The sequence below is a fragment of the Perna viridis genome, chromosome 7 (assembly GCF_037379345.1).
Source record: "Perna viridis isolate PV_CMFRI_1.1 ecotype Kerala chromosome 7, ASM3737934v1, whole genome shotgun sequence".
Lineage (NCBI taxonomy): Eukaryota > Metazoa > Mollusca > Bivalvia > Mytilida > Mytilidae > Perna > Perna viridis.
In genome coordinates, this window is record NC_142451.1 from 9,032,527 (window position 1) to 9,049,178 (window position 16,652).

General features: G+C 32.8%; 1 protein-coding gene across 2 annotated transcripts; it reads right to left on the bottom strand.

Annotated features, from left to right (window-relative positions):
* Positions 1 to 441: 441 nt before the first annotated feature.
* LOC148611219 (guanine deaminase-like) lies at positions 442 to 14,847 on the bottom strand. 2 transcript variants are annotated; one of them, XM_088591522.1, is made up of 14 exons: positions 14,611 to 14,847; positions 13,880 to 14,014; positions 11,661 to 11,752; positions 11,106 to 11,277; positions 10,629 to 10,716; positions 9,709 to 9,814; positions 9,291 to 9,318; positions 8,597 to 8,704; positions 7,929 to 8,036; positions 6,782 to 6,879; positions 5,942 to 6,009; positions 2,540 to 2,683; positions 1,978 to 2,124; positions 442 to 968 (listed from the first exon to the last, which is right to left on the bottom strand). In XM_088591522.1, exons 2-14 carry the CDS (start codon positions 13,970 to 13,972, stop codon positions 904 to 906), a joined length of 1,317 nt encoding a protein of 438 aa, XP_088447648.1. In that variant the 5' UTR covers positions 13,973 to 14,014; positions 14,611 to 14,847; the 3' UTR covers positions 442 to 903. The 2 variants fall into 2 exon arrangements, with proteins under 2 accessions (XP_088447648.1, XP_088447649.1); XM_088591523.1 differs by lacking the exon at positions 2,540 to 2,683 and having other exon boundaries at positions 14,611 to 14,748.
* Between the last annotated feature and the right edge of the window lie 1,805 nt (positions 14,848 to 16,652).

A 16,652-nucleotide genomic window follows, 5' to 3' on the forward strand; every position in this document is an offset into this window, starting at 1 on the left:
TTTTTTCGAGAAACATGGAGTAGATGTCATACGAATATGTAAACACACTCAACGATAAAATATACCCATACATGTATGAAGCTTTGAAAAAATATCAACAGCCAGTAATTTTACAAAAGTGGATATTTTTTTATGAAAAAGTGTGTTACGGAGTGACAGAATGACAGACACTGGTAAAACCATATACCCAGTATAAGTTTACCGGATTTTACTCATTTGTGCTTTCTATAGTTTAATCAGTCATCATTTAAAAATTTGAAACTAGTTTGCGATACACTTCTTGACTAGAGTAGCGTTTGAATGAAATGCAATTTATACCCTTATTCTCTATTGTTAGATACCCTTTGTGTCAAAGATTTATCTTTGCTAAATAATTATCATCAACGGTGGAATTCATGTTGCAAGACTTATGAATGAATAAAGAATGAGAAAACAAAAACAAAAGTATCAAAAATATTTATTTGAACATTAACAGTAAACAATACACCTGAGGCGTTGACATGTTTTTCAATTAATTACTAGAAAAGAAATGAAGGAAACGATGAAAACAGAAATTATTACAAGTTATTAGTTTAATGAGTGACATCAGTTTAACACGAACAAGTTATTACAATATCATTTGTAATACTACGTGTGACACAATTTCGTAATAGGTACAACAAACAATCCAAAATTTGAGTGTTTCCTCAAGTTCTCTAAAATGTCAATATTTGAGGGAAAAAATCAATTTAAAATGATGTATAAAACTGGTCACAGAAAACAGAAGCAAATTCAGAATAAAACCAGCAGATCTTGGATATCATGAAGTACCACAACCTACAACAACACATCGACCTGGTTACAATAATAAGCTCCAATGTTGCACTGTAAACAACTTTCATAACACAACACACTACAGAAAAATCATATAATGTTTTTCATCACATCTATGCCATCCACATATATGTTAAGAAAATTTTGTTCGTTTCCTGAAAAAAAAAAGAAAACATTTTTTATACTATCAACCAACAAATGTTAAATGTGTTCATTGATACAATAGGGTGATCAATTTAAATAAAAACGGATGTATTACACTGGGTCAATGCCACTGCTGGTGGACGAAAGGTTCTCCAAAGTATTCACTCTTGTGTAACGACAGATCATTTCATATACCATGATACCATGAAAATACAAATTTGCAGTATGGACCCTTTTGTGGTAAGTTGGTGAGCATTCTCAATATACACTTCCGCTAGGTAGGGCTTGGGTAGAACATAAGAATTTTCCTCGGAGAAGTGTATATTGAGCATGCTCTACGCATGCTCATCGACTACCCTACAGTTAGCACAAAAGGGTCTTTTACAAATTTTCATTTCTTGTATGGCACTTAGTAGAACTTAAAAGTGATAAGTTTAGCTTTCTATTTCGATAATTTTGGTTTTGTGAACTACTTGTACGGAATTTTGTTACTTAGATTTTTCTTTGTATTTGATTTAAATGCCGATGGTGAAAGGTTACTCCTCGAAACACGTGTACAGTATATCAAAATTTGTAATAATATATAGTTGGTATTCTTGTATCTAAATTTAAACTTCATCAATGGTGTAATATACCAATATTTTGGGGAAATACAATCAAACTGCTTTTACGCAATAAGTTTCCGGGCGAAATTGTAGTGGATGTTCTTATAATATAACGGCAGTCAGGTAAAGGTTTAATTACACACATCACAAACAAATAACCTCCTCAAATATTAAATCAAACGCGAATTAATCGGTTGAAATTGTTTTGGAGGAAGTTTTTGAGGAAGTAAATGAGCAACTCGAACTCCACTAAAAACTGGGAGCATGGACCAGGTGCACCGGTAGGGTAAGCGTCCTCTGCTTTTCTAGAAAGAAAGAAGGAAAGAAATCAATCATAAGACGGAGTCAGAACTTTTACAAGAATAATTTATAAAGGATATATTCATTGGTATAAAACCATCAAGTTCAACTTCACCTAGGTAAATGAACTTTTGAAAGACATCATCAGTTGTATCATCATCGAACACATCTATCTGCGTGTTAACTGTATTTACATCTATAATCAAGGCGTCAAAGTGCTTCCCGATCTTAAAGTTTCCTATTTCTTTATCTAGATCCAAAACTGTAAAATGCAAAATAAAATAGGATGTTATTAATATATTGTCTAGAAAACATGAGCTTTGACGTATGAAAAGTGAATGTTCTTTAGTATTGTCCATGCTCATAGATTAAAATCAATCCCAGACTTTCTAATAATGTATAAGTCAATATCACTTTACCGTTTCAAAGATGAAAAAATTAACAGACAATTCCACATGAAATATGCAAGATTTTGCTACATATGCAGGATAATATTACATAATAGATAACAAAAATCGTTGGTATATGCTATCAGGAGACAAACACGGAATGTTATTTTGAAACGTAGTCCTGATTGCAAAAATGGTCTCATAAAATGTCTTATTATAGGGTGAATTTCATTCAAAATTTATTTCTTGTAAAAATAAAAAAGCTGATGATTCAGAACTACATACAACCTTTGGCTCCACCTAAAGTGGCCATCATAAAGGCTTCCTTGTGGGAAATGTAACTCTTGTTTTGATCTACAGCTTTAATATTTGAAACATGTAGTGAACATCGCATTGCATCCTGTATAGAAGGACTATAGCCACCTGAACAATCTGGAAAATAAACATACATTAATGTATGCCTCTGTATGTCTTGCTTCTTTTTCCCTTCAGTTTATTTTTTTATTTTACTTGAAAATGTAGGAGCAACTCATTCGCTTAATCTATGTATAATGATGGTTTTGGGCCAGCTGCAGCCTACCCTGTGATATGAGGATCTCTTCCTCGTTCAATTGGTGACATTGGGTTGACATTTTCATCCCGGTGGGGTTGTTGTCTCTTTGACATATACACCATACCTATTCTTGTTATATTAAACAAATTATAAGAGGAGCTTTGTGTACAAAATAAATAAGTTTCTTATTATAAGTATTTAAGTAAATGTCGATATAAAATTCAGACATGACCTATAGCAGAAATGATTCATGTAGAAAAACCATCAAATCAAATGATACTTTTTCTGTCTACATATTTTTACGTAACGAAATACCTTTCTAGATATGTATTTTTGAGAAAAAAAATTCCAGAGATAATGTAAAAGATATTTGCAAGAGTAATTAGGGGACCTAAGATTCGAGCGGAAATTAAAAGAATATAATCCAACTATGAAGACTATGCAGTGGAAATAGACACAAACAACAAAGTACAAAATAACAGAAAAAAAAACAAGTACAAAGAAACAAAAACAAATGAGCAACCCGGACTCCACTAAAAGCTGGGAACATGGGTCAGGTGCATCAGTTGCCTCCTCTGCTTTCTAGAAACATCCCACGAAGGAGAAAAAACTGTGACACGGTGCACATATCAGTTATCATTCTGCAAATGGATATACCAAAACCAATCTATTAACATTAGACTTATCAATTGCTCCATTTAGTCACTACATGTAGGATCTAATAACACTTCAGTCTACTTTCTGTTCTGGTACCCTTTCTGATTGGCCAATCAGATTTCATCTTTCGTGATTCTGAAAGCATTATTCAAAGGGAAAAACCCGAGGATTCTTAAAAGGTCATCTGAACAGGAATTAAAATGTAATGTTTTAAGTTCCTACATGCAGTCACAGAATGGAAGAAAATTAGAAGTCTAATTTAAATTAGATAGCACCATAACGATCCACGAGTTTATAATGACGACCATTAATCTTGTGTAGTGGTGATTTTAATCTTGTAGCAACATAAGCCTGTTCAAGAAGCGTAATTATAAGAAGTCTAGCACAGAACAAAAAGTCCACGTATTTTCGTCACGCTCTAGTATAATGAATGAGTTGTGATATGAAAACTCCATACGCAGGTGCTGAAGAGATGTTGTCACAAATGAAAGGAAAGTTGACAATACGTAACGAGGAGTCGTTGCATTTGTAGTGTAAGCTGGTCATAAATTTTTTTTTTGTCCATCGATCCTTCAGTGTAGGTCAAGATATGAGGCTGACTTCATAGTGTATGTAAACTTCTTTATCTCAAGTTCTTTGGGATAGATGCACTGTATAAAATCCACCAAACAAGGGTTGTTTAAAGAGAGTACGTCATCCATATAGCGTAAACTGAGTTCAAGTTATCTGGCAAAATTTTGGATCAGACCAGCTATAAAGTCAGCCTCAATATAGGAGTGAAAGTATAGGCCAGCCAGTAGAATCAGATCATTGTCTGTTACAGACAGATCACACTACAAATATGTTGTCCATAAAAAATTCCAGGATTTTGACAACAGCTTATTCGTTTTATCTATAATATGACTTTGAATCGTTTTGTACAAAGAACGGAGGCATTCTACTAAGTACCACGGATTTGTATCTAGGTGTTCAGTCTTTTTGGAGTAACAAATGTAAGAGAGTAATCAAGGGAACCAGGGTTATAGCAGTAATCAAAAGAATGTAATCCAGGGACAAAGACCATACATGGAAAACAGACATACACAACAAAGAACAGAAAGTAACTAAAATCATACATACAAAGTAACAAAAGTAAATGAGCAACTCGGACTCCACTAAAAACTGGGAGCATGGACCAGATGCACCGGTAGGGTAAGCGTCCTCTGCTTTCCAAGAAACACCCGCCGAGTTGCCAATAAAAAGTCAAGTCCGGGGTAGACAAACGAGGAAAGGAAAACCATGACCCGTTGAATAAATCAGTTTTCATAGTGCTGATGGATACACCATAACGATCCATGATGACGACCATAAAACTTCTGTAGTGATGACTTCAATCTTGTAGCAACATAACCCTGTTCCAGAAGCCTATTTGTTAGAGTTCTAGCGCGATACAAAAAGTCTGCCTAGTTTCGGCAAGCTCTGGCATAACGTATGAGTTGTGATATGAACACTCCATACGCACCGATGAAAGGAAAGTTGACAATTCTGAATGAAAAGTCATCACGTTTGTCGTAAAGTTTGGTCAATAGTTTTCCTTTACCATCGATTTCTAAGTGTATGTCAAGATATGAGGCTGACTTCACAGTGTCTGTAGTATCTTTTATCTCAAGTTCTTTTGGGTAGATGCAATGTATCAAATCCCCGAAATTAGGATTGTTTAAAGATAACACGTCATCTATATAGCGGAAACTGAGATTGAAGGATCTAACTAAACAATATTCTTTCTTTCTGATCAGATCAGCTATAAAGTCAGCCTCATAAGAGTGAAGGAATAGGTCAGCTAGTAAAGGAGCACAATTTGTTCCCATTGGAATGCCGACCGTTTGTTGAAAAACACGTCCACCACACTGGACAAATATGTTGTCGATTAAAAATTCCAGCATTTTGTAAACATCTTCCTCTGTATAATTGGAAGATGATTTGGAATTATTTCTTACAAAGTATGAAATGTAAAATTCACTAAACACGAATTTCACGTGAAGGCTCCATTCACCCGATTTTCACGTGAACTCTGTCATTTAGTTTATTTTCTCAATTCAGGTGAAAATCATGTGAAATTCGTGTGAAAATCATGTGAAATAATTTTGCCTGAGAATGTGGTTGATTCATGGATTGGTTTTATGTTTCCTGGTTATTTTACCTTGCATATGGAGTATATAGTGATAAGGACGTAGGGACGTCCTACCTTTCCCATCTCTTACCCGTTACTCCTCCTACACCACTGAATGCATGTAATAACTTGCATGGCATGTTGATTACATATTTTAATTGTGCACCTCCATTTTTAGATTTATCAAGTAAGTGAGCATTGCTCACGTTTTTTTCTAACTTATTTGTCATTTTTAAATCGGGTTTAGTTACTTCTCTTGTATATAAAAAGAATGGTCTTTCATTGGAATGCGTCCTTTTTACTGTCCATAAAGGAAATTATACATGAGTACCTGTTCCAAGACCAACTTTTATGTCATTATCTAGAAGCTGTTTAACATCACATGTCCCACTCCGTATTCTGAAAATTTGAATAGAAAAGAAGTGTAAACAGATAATATATCAATGAGACAAAGGACTTCCAATGAAAATATTATCCATGTTATCTAAACACTAACTACAATGCCCTAATGTCATATTCTTGATGCATTTAAAGCTGGGATAGTAACAAAAATTGTGATTACAGTTACTTTAGGTAGTTCAATCTACTGTTCCCGCCATAGACTGCAGAAATTACCAATGCTTTATTCACCAACACTTTACACCTCCATAAATTTTAAAAGATCTCTAATCACGAATCATACTAGGGGTATGAACACTATTATGATGACAAACAATGGACTTATTACTGTCTATATGATACATACGTAAGTCTGTACATAAGCTTCAATTCGTGTATACATACCGTCCAAAAAGAGTAAAGCGGTAAATCAAATAATAGTATTCCAGAATATTGTGGTTCAATTGTTTTATAAAATGATAATATTTGGCTAATTCGTCAGACTCTAATCAGCAGTGTTATAAACTACACCTGAAATGCTGAAACTGACGATGCGTGAGAATAAGGACAATGTGAAATGCTGAAACTTACGATTTGTTTGAATAAAGACAATGCGAAATGCTGAACTTTACGATGCGTTAGAATTAGGACAATGTGAAATGCTAAACTTACGATGTGTTAAAACTAGGGCAATGTGAAATGCTGAAATTTCAGATGAGTTGAATTTAGACAATGTGTAATGCTGAATTTTACGATGCGTTAGTTTAAGAACAATGTGAATGTTGAAACTTACGATGTGTTAGAATTAGGACAATGTGAAATGCCACTTCCTCTAGATTTCACCACACTCCTCTCAGCATCAGACAAGTAAATTCCATGGGCAAGAATTGTCTGAAAGAAAAGATAAAAATGGAACAAATAAGCTTGGAAATGAGTGCAAATATATCAACACTTGGTCCCAAAAAATCGTATGAGTAAAATTCGTCGTAAGTTATGACGTCACAACACTTTTACTTACTATGACGTCATAGCTTACGACTAAATTTACACTTACGATTTTTTGTGAAAAGGACCACTGTAGTTTTAATAACAAACACTTTCTCTCACCATTTTTTTAGTGTTTCTCTGATCACATACAAGACATTATAGGGGCATTTACATTCTAACGTTCACAAGAATGGACTTATCATTATCTACATGATACATATATGAATCTGTACACAAGTTTCAAACTGTTTATATCGTCCCAAATGAAATACTAGTACACAAATATACTCAAATTTATTGTGGTTCCGTTCTTCCACGATACGTGACGTGATACTATGCAATTTAACAGATTGTAATTTTTAACATTTTGTTTTAAACTGTCAAAGATGTATATCAAATAAATAACCATATGTTTCGTTTCTCATAGTATCAAATAAATTACCATAAGTTCCATTTCTCAAATGATATAATGAGAAATGAGGCATATGCTTATTCATTTAATGAACTAATAAATTGACCAAGATCTAAGTAGGGAAATCCTTAACCCAAGATATTCCTTTCAAATTCAAATGCAAATTCGTTGAAGAAGCAAATACTTTGAGGAACGAAATATAAGATGCTGGTGTAATCTTTTGATTATGTTGTGTATGTTTGTAGGTTTTTTAAAATTATTATTTAAATGTTGAATATAGGTTTTTACATTGCAAATTCCTATGTCAATGTCCTAAGTCTTGTATGTAGATGATTCGCACCAGCACTTTGTTTATCACTAATAAAATATTGAATTCGGTTTAAATGCCTTCTGACCTAAAACCGTGAGTGAACCTTCTTTAACTCCTTCTATCTAACTTAATTAAAACATTATACATATTTTAAGCTTGTAATTGAGTGATTATAGATGCCGAACCATTAATGAGTTCCAATAACACGATGACAATCTATAATTACAATACCTTTTTGCCTAACAAGCTTGCTTGATCATATACATCAACGTAATGTTTGTTATCGGGATACAGTTCACCAATCCATTTAATTTCACCTTTGGTCTCACTTATATGAGTCTGAATAAATGAGATCTTGAGGTTATGTCTATTTACATTTGAACAATTTATTCAAAGATGAAACTTTCTTTAAAATACTGCACTCAGATACTGAGGGAAAAAAATCAATTAACAATTCAGATCATTGAATCTCAGTGATACTAAACTAAAATTTGAATCTTATACGGAAATAAAGAAAAAAAAATGTGTTTTTAAAAATAAACCTATCAATACATCAAACAATTGCGACACTAAGGCATTCTCTTATGGACAAATATTACCTCTTTGTCGTTTATAATAGTTATCGTAATAATGATTGAAGATACGAATATATTTCTAAATTAAAATCAGTACCAGTGTGTACGGTTTTGTTTGCTTATATTACTGTCCTTCTTAACAGAAGTGATTATGCTTGCTCATTAACACATACGGTCACTAATAAAATTATCTCATCAGAACCTTTAAATTATAACTCATGGAGAGTATATATAAAATCTCTGTCTCTTCCAAAAAGAGATATTTAGAATAATATGTGCTATAGTATTGTAGTTTTGTTAGTAAGATTACATTGTTGAACTCACTTGTATATGAATATCCTTCTCTCGAGCTAAACTTGCCAGATCTTTCATCAACTGATGGTCACATGATACTGCAAATCTTGGCGTTATCACCGGCTGTATCCGTGAGTTCTGTTAATCAAACGATTATCGGTGCAATAAGTTCAATAAGCATATTTTACACTAAACTGGTAGTTTTTTGGTTCGACCTGACGTTGGGCAAAATGCATTATTTATCACTCAAATTATGAAGCATTTCATATTACAATTGTATATATCATTTTAAAAGAAAAGCAGAGGACGCTTACCCTACCGGTGCACTTGGTCCATGCTCCAAGTTTTCAGTGGAGTCCGAGTTGCTCATTTACTTCCTCAAAAACTTCCTCCAAAACAATTTCAACCGATTAAATCGCGTTTGATTTAATATTTGAGGAGGTTATTTGTTTGTGATGTGTGTAATTAAAAAAAATTTATGTTCTTTGATGTGTGTGTTTTTTTTCCATGTCTGATCTTTGTCCCTGTATTATATTCTTTTGATTTCCGCTAGAATCTTGGTTCCCTTGATTACTCCTTAAACAATATTATGTTTAACACACACAGCCTGAAAATAATTTCTTTAATTTACATCAAAATATTTTCTATATGAACCATCTCTTGCATGATTTTTTAATTAGAATAATACTACGCTGTTACATTAGACATAACACGGTGCACTTACCTTCCTATTAAGTACCTCATCAACGAACCTATAAAAAGTAGGAAATGAAGAATGTATGGGGAAAGCTTATTATTCAAACTGAGCAGGGTGTATAAGTATGGGTTTTTTTTTAGTGTTGTTCACTAAATTTGAATAAATTATGTCAACCTTTTGTTGTTGATACTATTAAATTAAATATGAATTATACACATCACAAAGAATGTCATATCATATATTTTTGTGTTGTATGAGACAGTGGCAAAGACACGTATTTACGGATGAACTCAAAGAAAACACACAACACTTATCAATGATATAATCATTTACTGAAATTAAAAATAGTTTCTCAACCTTCAAAATAAGTCTGTTTATCAAATGACATATTGACTTTGAAAATATTTTGATATATTGCACCTACTTGCTCCTTTATCTGACCTACCTTTTTGTTTCATTTAAGGATTCCTCTGCAGATTTTTCAACATAGTAAGCCGGACTGTTTTGGCACATATTAACTTTCCCTATTAGCGCTCTCTGGCCATATTTTTCTGAATAAAGTATTAAATACCGGTATAGTTATAGAATAAGGATAGACGAAACAAAAAGTATGAAGGAATCGTACACGGAGAGATGTAACGCTAGTGACATATCTTATCAAAAACTTCAAAGTTGTCTTTTTGTCGGCGATTAAACAGCCAATACCAGTATTGTCATAAGCACATTAGTCATTTTTACAGTTATGACAGTAGCCCGTTGTCTTTGACCAGGTGTGTTTTCGAAGTACATACGCGTACACCTACCTTAACATAATAGGTTACCGTATATAAATTTAGAAAACACTAATGTACTTATGCACAGAACCATTATATAAAAATACAAAAACGTACCAGGCAACAAGAGCAAAGGGAAAACGTGTTAAAACTAAGTTACAAATAATGTATCCATTGAATATTAAATGTTTGCATGTGAAAGAATAAAATGAAGGTAAAGCAGTTCTATGTTCAATAAAACAATGAGACAAGCTACAAAGTCCTTAACCAAAATAATTGGTTATAAAATCAGTACAAAATAAACAATTATCAAAAGCATGCCTTGCATGTTAAAATATGTCTGTGACTGTATAGTTATGTAACAGGACATTTATTGACATGGAAGGGTGAATGATCGTTTTCGCTAGAGAAAATACCTATCCGTTTTACTGTTTGTGATCTACCAGCCTTCAATTCATTCAACTTTTTTAAAGTATCGATTAAAACAAGATCAAACCACACATATTACTATAAGACCTCATGTTTGACATGCCAGAAATGTAAAAAAAAAAAAACTAGGTAATGGTGAACCAACGGATGTGTTTCTGCTTACCAACTGTGTCACACAGCTGCACACAAGCATCTGTGTGTATTGTTCCATAGTAACATGCTGTTGTTGTACCATTTCGTAACACTCTTCTCTGAAATGGAATAAAGTTGAAATATAAATAAACATGTTTATACAATTAATTGGTATCACCCAACTTAAATAATGTTTCCCTAATTGTTTTCTAATTTAATGGACAACGAGAAATGATAAAATGAATAATTGTGATTGACGATAATGTTAGGATCAAATACCCTCTTTGTCACCCAAACTCCTTTCTTATCTATGTCAACTCCGTGGTCTATTTTCAACAGACACTTGTTCTTATTAATTTCATTTGAAATCAAGCAAACCTTTCAGAAATATCACAGAATTACAGTACTTTCATTGACAGTATAAACTTTTTTATCCACATCCCACAGCATTGTATACTCAATGCCATCTATACCTGTTCCGTAGTTAAGTCCTCCATTTTTTACTTACCACAGCTCGGTCGTATACATGTTCTGCAAATTTCGGATCTTTGAACTTAGCTTCTGTTGGAAATGTATACTTCTCCAGCCATTCCAAAAGGCCCAAATCTAATCCTTTGCCACAATTTGGATATTGTGGGGCGTGAATATGTGTATCTACAAAACCGGGTATCACAAACTGACTGCAAAAATATACACATATATTGTATAATACAGAAAGATATCCAAAACGATGTGTTACAAAAATTCGGGTAAAGAGATATTCGAAGGTATTACAAAAATGTGTGCTGCTTGAAATTAAACTTAAATTTGCAAAGGCTTTTGTTTCAGGGTACATTTTCCTAATAGAAAAAATTATATATATGAGAAAAATATCTTTAGGATAAACACGGGCTGTACTCATCAAAATAAATTAAGAATTTGAAATAATTGCGAAATATATTATCATGAAGAAACAATCAATGCATTTTGTTTTCAAACACAGACTTTTCAGAGAAAATAACTGGTTCTACTCTCATCAAATTAATCAAATTCTATTTTGTGAACAGACATTGTATTTACTAACCCTCTAGAGAGATCTGTAATTGTCACGTTATTTCTACCACCACAGGGTTCAAGGTTTTTGTCCAACTGGTCCGCATGGTCAAAGAATATAATCTACAAATGTAAAATGATTTAATAATCATGAAGATATCTCAACTTTATGGATGATACTAGTCACACTTAACACACTATTTATAAAGGGTTATTTGTTTAACTACTACATATTTTAATATAAAGAGCGTCGCACTGCGCAGCATGTCGAACTCTGTTCACCTGGGACAAGTGTGGACACAATACTAGCTTTTGACACACTTTAACATAGGGACTATCAGTTCATTATGTACACCACAATTGATTTGCACAAACCATTCCCTTCGATCCCTATAACTTGAAGAAAAACATACGGGATCTCAATCTGATAGAAAAAAAAACAGACATGGATTTTCATAAGGAATCCAATAAAACACATTTTCAAAAAGCGACCAAAAACAAAACAAAACATTTTTTTGGGGGGTGTGATTCATTTGTCCCGTATGACGCGAAAATGCTAAGCGATGTCTGAAATCTTATTGAAAAAAGCAATCAGAGGTTTTTATAATGAATCAAATGAAAAAAAATTCAAAATGGGAACAATAATAAAAAGGCCCAATTTCTCCAAAATGGGTTATGGTAAGTCTATCCTGTCAAAACTTTAAAACAGAATTTAAAAAAGGAACACGTTGACATCAATCCGATTACACATTTTATCAACTCTAATGCTAACACATTCCCCCCTTTTTAGCCCTTATTTTCAAAAGGGATGGCCCAAACCCACCCACCCCCCCCCCAAAAAAAAAAACAAAAACAAAAAACAAACTATAAGGCCCTAAGCGATGTCCATAGAAATAAATTGTACAGATACCCACTTATGATTGATGTCCTAACTAATATGATAAAATACCTTAAAAGACTTAAAAGAATGCATAATTATAAACTTATGAAGGTTAAAATTCCAGGATGAGTAATATGTTCTCACTATTAAGTAGCAGTCTTGGTAAGAATTATGCAAAATCTGAAAAATGTGATACACCCCAAAAAAGGCTACATATTTTTATTTTTATAATTAAGTTGTTTTATGGATCTATACTATGAAATGTTTAATTATTCATTCAAATTTGCCTGCTCTTAGGGGATAATCCACATTGAAAATCCTGTAGATTCTATTGTATTTGAGTGCCATTTACAGAGTTATCTCCCTTAATTTTGAAATCTACAGTGCATTCTAATAATTTTTATCTCCTAAGAGCACGGGTTATATGAAAAACCACATGTTAATTTCTGTTTACTATGACATTTCAAACAAAATATCAAAAATAAAAATATGTAGACTTTTTACCCATGAATCACATTTTGCATGATCCTTAGCTGGAGTTTTACTTAAACTTTATCCACCTAGCAAACCAACAATATCAGCATCGAAACCAAATCTAAACAAATTGGTTAAAATAAATTACAAACCAGTCACCGCTTTTTTTATCGACTTTCTATCTTAAATATTTGATCATTTGTATGACTTAAATTATGTTAACAATTAATTTGCATATTTTACTTAATTGTGTATGGTTCATTCGGTTCTCTAAGGTTGCATGTGATTTGCAATGAGGTATATGTTCTTGTGTTAGATTAATACACCGTGTAAATGTGAAGTTCTCTTTATTATACACATTGACACATTTACACAGCTTATTAACCAACGTCTAGTGCCTGTAGTTACCAGTTCAACTTGTCATTAATCTTAATTAGTAATTAGTAATAAAATATCTTCATCAAATTACTAAAATTAATTATGTAATTTATTGAGGTGATCGTAAATAAAAGAAAGTTAACGGACGCAAGCGTTGACAACGACGACTACTGGATGATACAAGTGTACCATTATACGACTGGAAAAAAAACTGCGGTCCTACAATGAATATCAGTTAACGACAAGATTTCATGAGGCGAAGTTTCCCTTATCACCGGATTTGTTTTCAATTTTTGTAAAATTGTTTTTATAAAAAATGACCTTTTACCCGTATAAAATTGGTTTGACTGAGAGATATGTTTTTATACACATACCTATATAAAATACACTTACTGAGAGCTGGTAACAAGAAATACATGGAAGAACGGTCAATTTCAATAAATATATACTTTCAATGGGGTCAAAAGAAGGTATAAAAATCATTTAAGTCGCCTTTGAGTTGGTACAATTTGACATACCTTACCGTCTGAAACACCTATAGAAAAATTCTCAAGTATAACCAATGGTTCTGTATCTGTAGAATGTGCAAATGTTCCACAAATCACGAACATTATCTTCTCAATCTAAATTTAGCCAGATTCACATATATCGATCTGTAATGTAAATATTGCCCGAGTGATCTGTCGGTAATAATTTGTCCATAAATGGGGTCAGTAAGGTATTAAAACACTCGCTGATTAATTACATGTGGTATACACAATTATACGGTACACTAATTATTACACACACTAGAAGTTAAATGTGTAAATATAAATTGCTACATTTATACGCTGAGAGGCTTTGCAACGTACAGTCAAGTCTTCCACATTGAGCGCTCCAGAGATTTTGAAAAGGGAGATTTGAATAATAACAGGACTATTTTATTGTTCCAAAAAGGTCCCAGTGAGGGGAATCTAAATGCATGCAATATATGCACCACACATGATATGAAACATACCAGTATTCCAAAAACGGTTTTCAGGCTATCAATTGTTTACTCATTTTTTTTCAAAGTTAACCAAACTTTTCTCACCTGGACCCGCTACTGCTATTGATGATTAAATCTAAAAATTTAGAGAAGTAAGAAATTGTTAATCCACTTACTAAGTTTTGCAGACATTCCACTTTATTTTTATGTGGCCCTTTTTTTGTCTTGTCATATTAAATTATCAAATTAATGAATTATTGAATCAAACATATAAACACTTACCTAAAGGATAATTGTAGGCGAACCCTCTAGCAACACTAAGTACTTGTATCTTCCTAGTAAACGAAATATTTTTCCCATAGATGTAATCTATCTACTTGTAGATTAAGCAATGATTTCCATTATATCTGATGTACCTACATGTATGAATGATATATACATGTAGTTAACTAGCAAAATATTTAGCAGTTCCCTACTTTTACTTGTGTTGTAATGAAATTGGTAGTAAATAATATACTCGTATGACATAGAGGAAACGTGTACAGTATATGTTTTCGAAATTGATAGTGTATGGGTATAGTATATAAACCTCTATAACTGCACGTCAACTGCTTATTGATAGAAACTTCAAGTTTTATTTTGCATGAATCAAATCACACTTTTCATACTATCGGATTACTCGTTACATAAGCGTACCCATCATTTTGACTAGCCAGCGTTATATAGGCTTACATGTCAGTTTTATTTCTACACAATAACATGTATAACTAAACACATTCTTACTATCTACCTTTTATTTCCCCCAGCGACCCATAGATACCTGTGGTATTTTTTTCGATAAGATGAAACACCTATTTAGTCGTCCTGAAGTTAGGATGAAAATTGCGACTCGTCTTTACTTATGATGGCTTCGAGAACACGACTTAGGACAGAGACGAATCCTATGCTAGTCTTAGGACACGTCTTATCCATAAGTTAACTTCGAGAAACCCACCCCAGTGCACAGAAAATGAAAGTTTTAAAAAACACCATAAATATTTCCACTAGTTTTTCTTTAGTCTCATTCTATTAATAAATTTTAAAGAAAGGGGCTCTATCAGATGAAGGATTTTATTACTTGGAATATACGAACGGGTCAAATGTGCGACGGGAAAGAGTTTATGATGTATATAAAGGGTTTGAACTTAAGGATTCGTACAAAAAATTATAAATTATGGAAATTTTAAGAAAGGGGTGCTAACTGAATGGCATAAAAAGGGGGCACCTCGTTGATTTTCAAGTGATTTTCCTTCTAATCGACCAAAATTTTCAAGCATGAAGGGTAGGGCGCCCCAGGATCCGCTTCTGTAGAGGGATACGTTTTTGTGTATTAAGTCTAAACAATTCGTCATAGATCATACATGTTGATAGAGTGATTGATTTGACAGTATTGTACTTGATTTTTAAGTAATGAAATATGAGTCCGCAATAACAACTGTCATTATGTATACAAATCTTTTAGCATATTGTATCCTGAAAAAGTTAAATATGTTCTGTATTTTAAATGTATCAGTTATTGTATTTTTTCATTAATTTAAAAGCTATTAGGGTACGAATGTATGGTCTAAAAATTGTCATCCATCCATTTCATGCGTAATCGGATGGATGAAAATTTCCCAAATTTACATCCGTACACTAAAACCTAAAATCATGGCAAGCCAAAATGGACACAACTGAATATTTTGTAATATCACAAAATCATTTTCTAATATTACCAATTCATTCTGTAATATTAGAAAATATTTCATAATATTACAAAATTCAATTTGTAATATTGCAAATTCCTAAATCAATAATCATGTAGATTTTTTAATATTTTCAGGAATACCCGTTGACGAATGAATGAGTTATGGGTCCTGAAATGGATTTTTCCAGAATTTTACATTTACAACTTCTTCTCTAAAACTACTACATGGATTGAAACAAAACTTTGCATGAATGTTATGTAGAACACGTTTAACAATCTATGCGTGGGGGATTTTTGATCTTGAGAAAAACATGGCCACCGTTTCTAAAAATAGACCATAGGGATAAAATTGCAGAATTATGCAAATAACTCAAAAACAGTTGGGTTTAGCTAATATCTGGCAAAGGTGTAAAATTGTTCAGCAGGATGGGATTGACCTATGCTGAAATTTTCAGAAAGATCCGTTGGCGAATAAGTGAGTTACGGGTCCTGAAATAGATTTTTTTTTATCTTCTCTTCTGAGACAACTGTAACCAAACATGGCATGCATGTTTGTTAGGATGTCCTTAACAATATTTTATCTGTCGAAAACATGGCC

Coding starts and splice junctions, on each gene's coding strand:
- LOC148611219 (XM_088591522.1), bottom strand. CDS start 13,972: ATGTTCGTGATTTGTGGAACATTTGCACATTCTACAGATACAGAACCA. Junction 10,717..11,105: donor ATGTATACGACCGAGCTGTG/GTAAGTAAAAAA, acceptor ATTCCATTTCAG/AGAAGAGTGTTACGAAATGG. Junction 969..1,977: donor TCAAAAGTTCATTTACCTAG/GTGAAGTTGAAC, acceptor TTTTTTTTTCAG/GAAACGAACAAAATTTTCTT.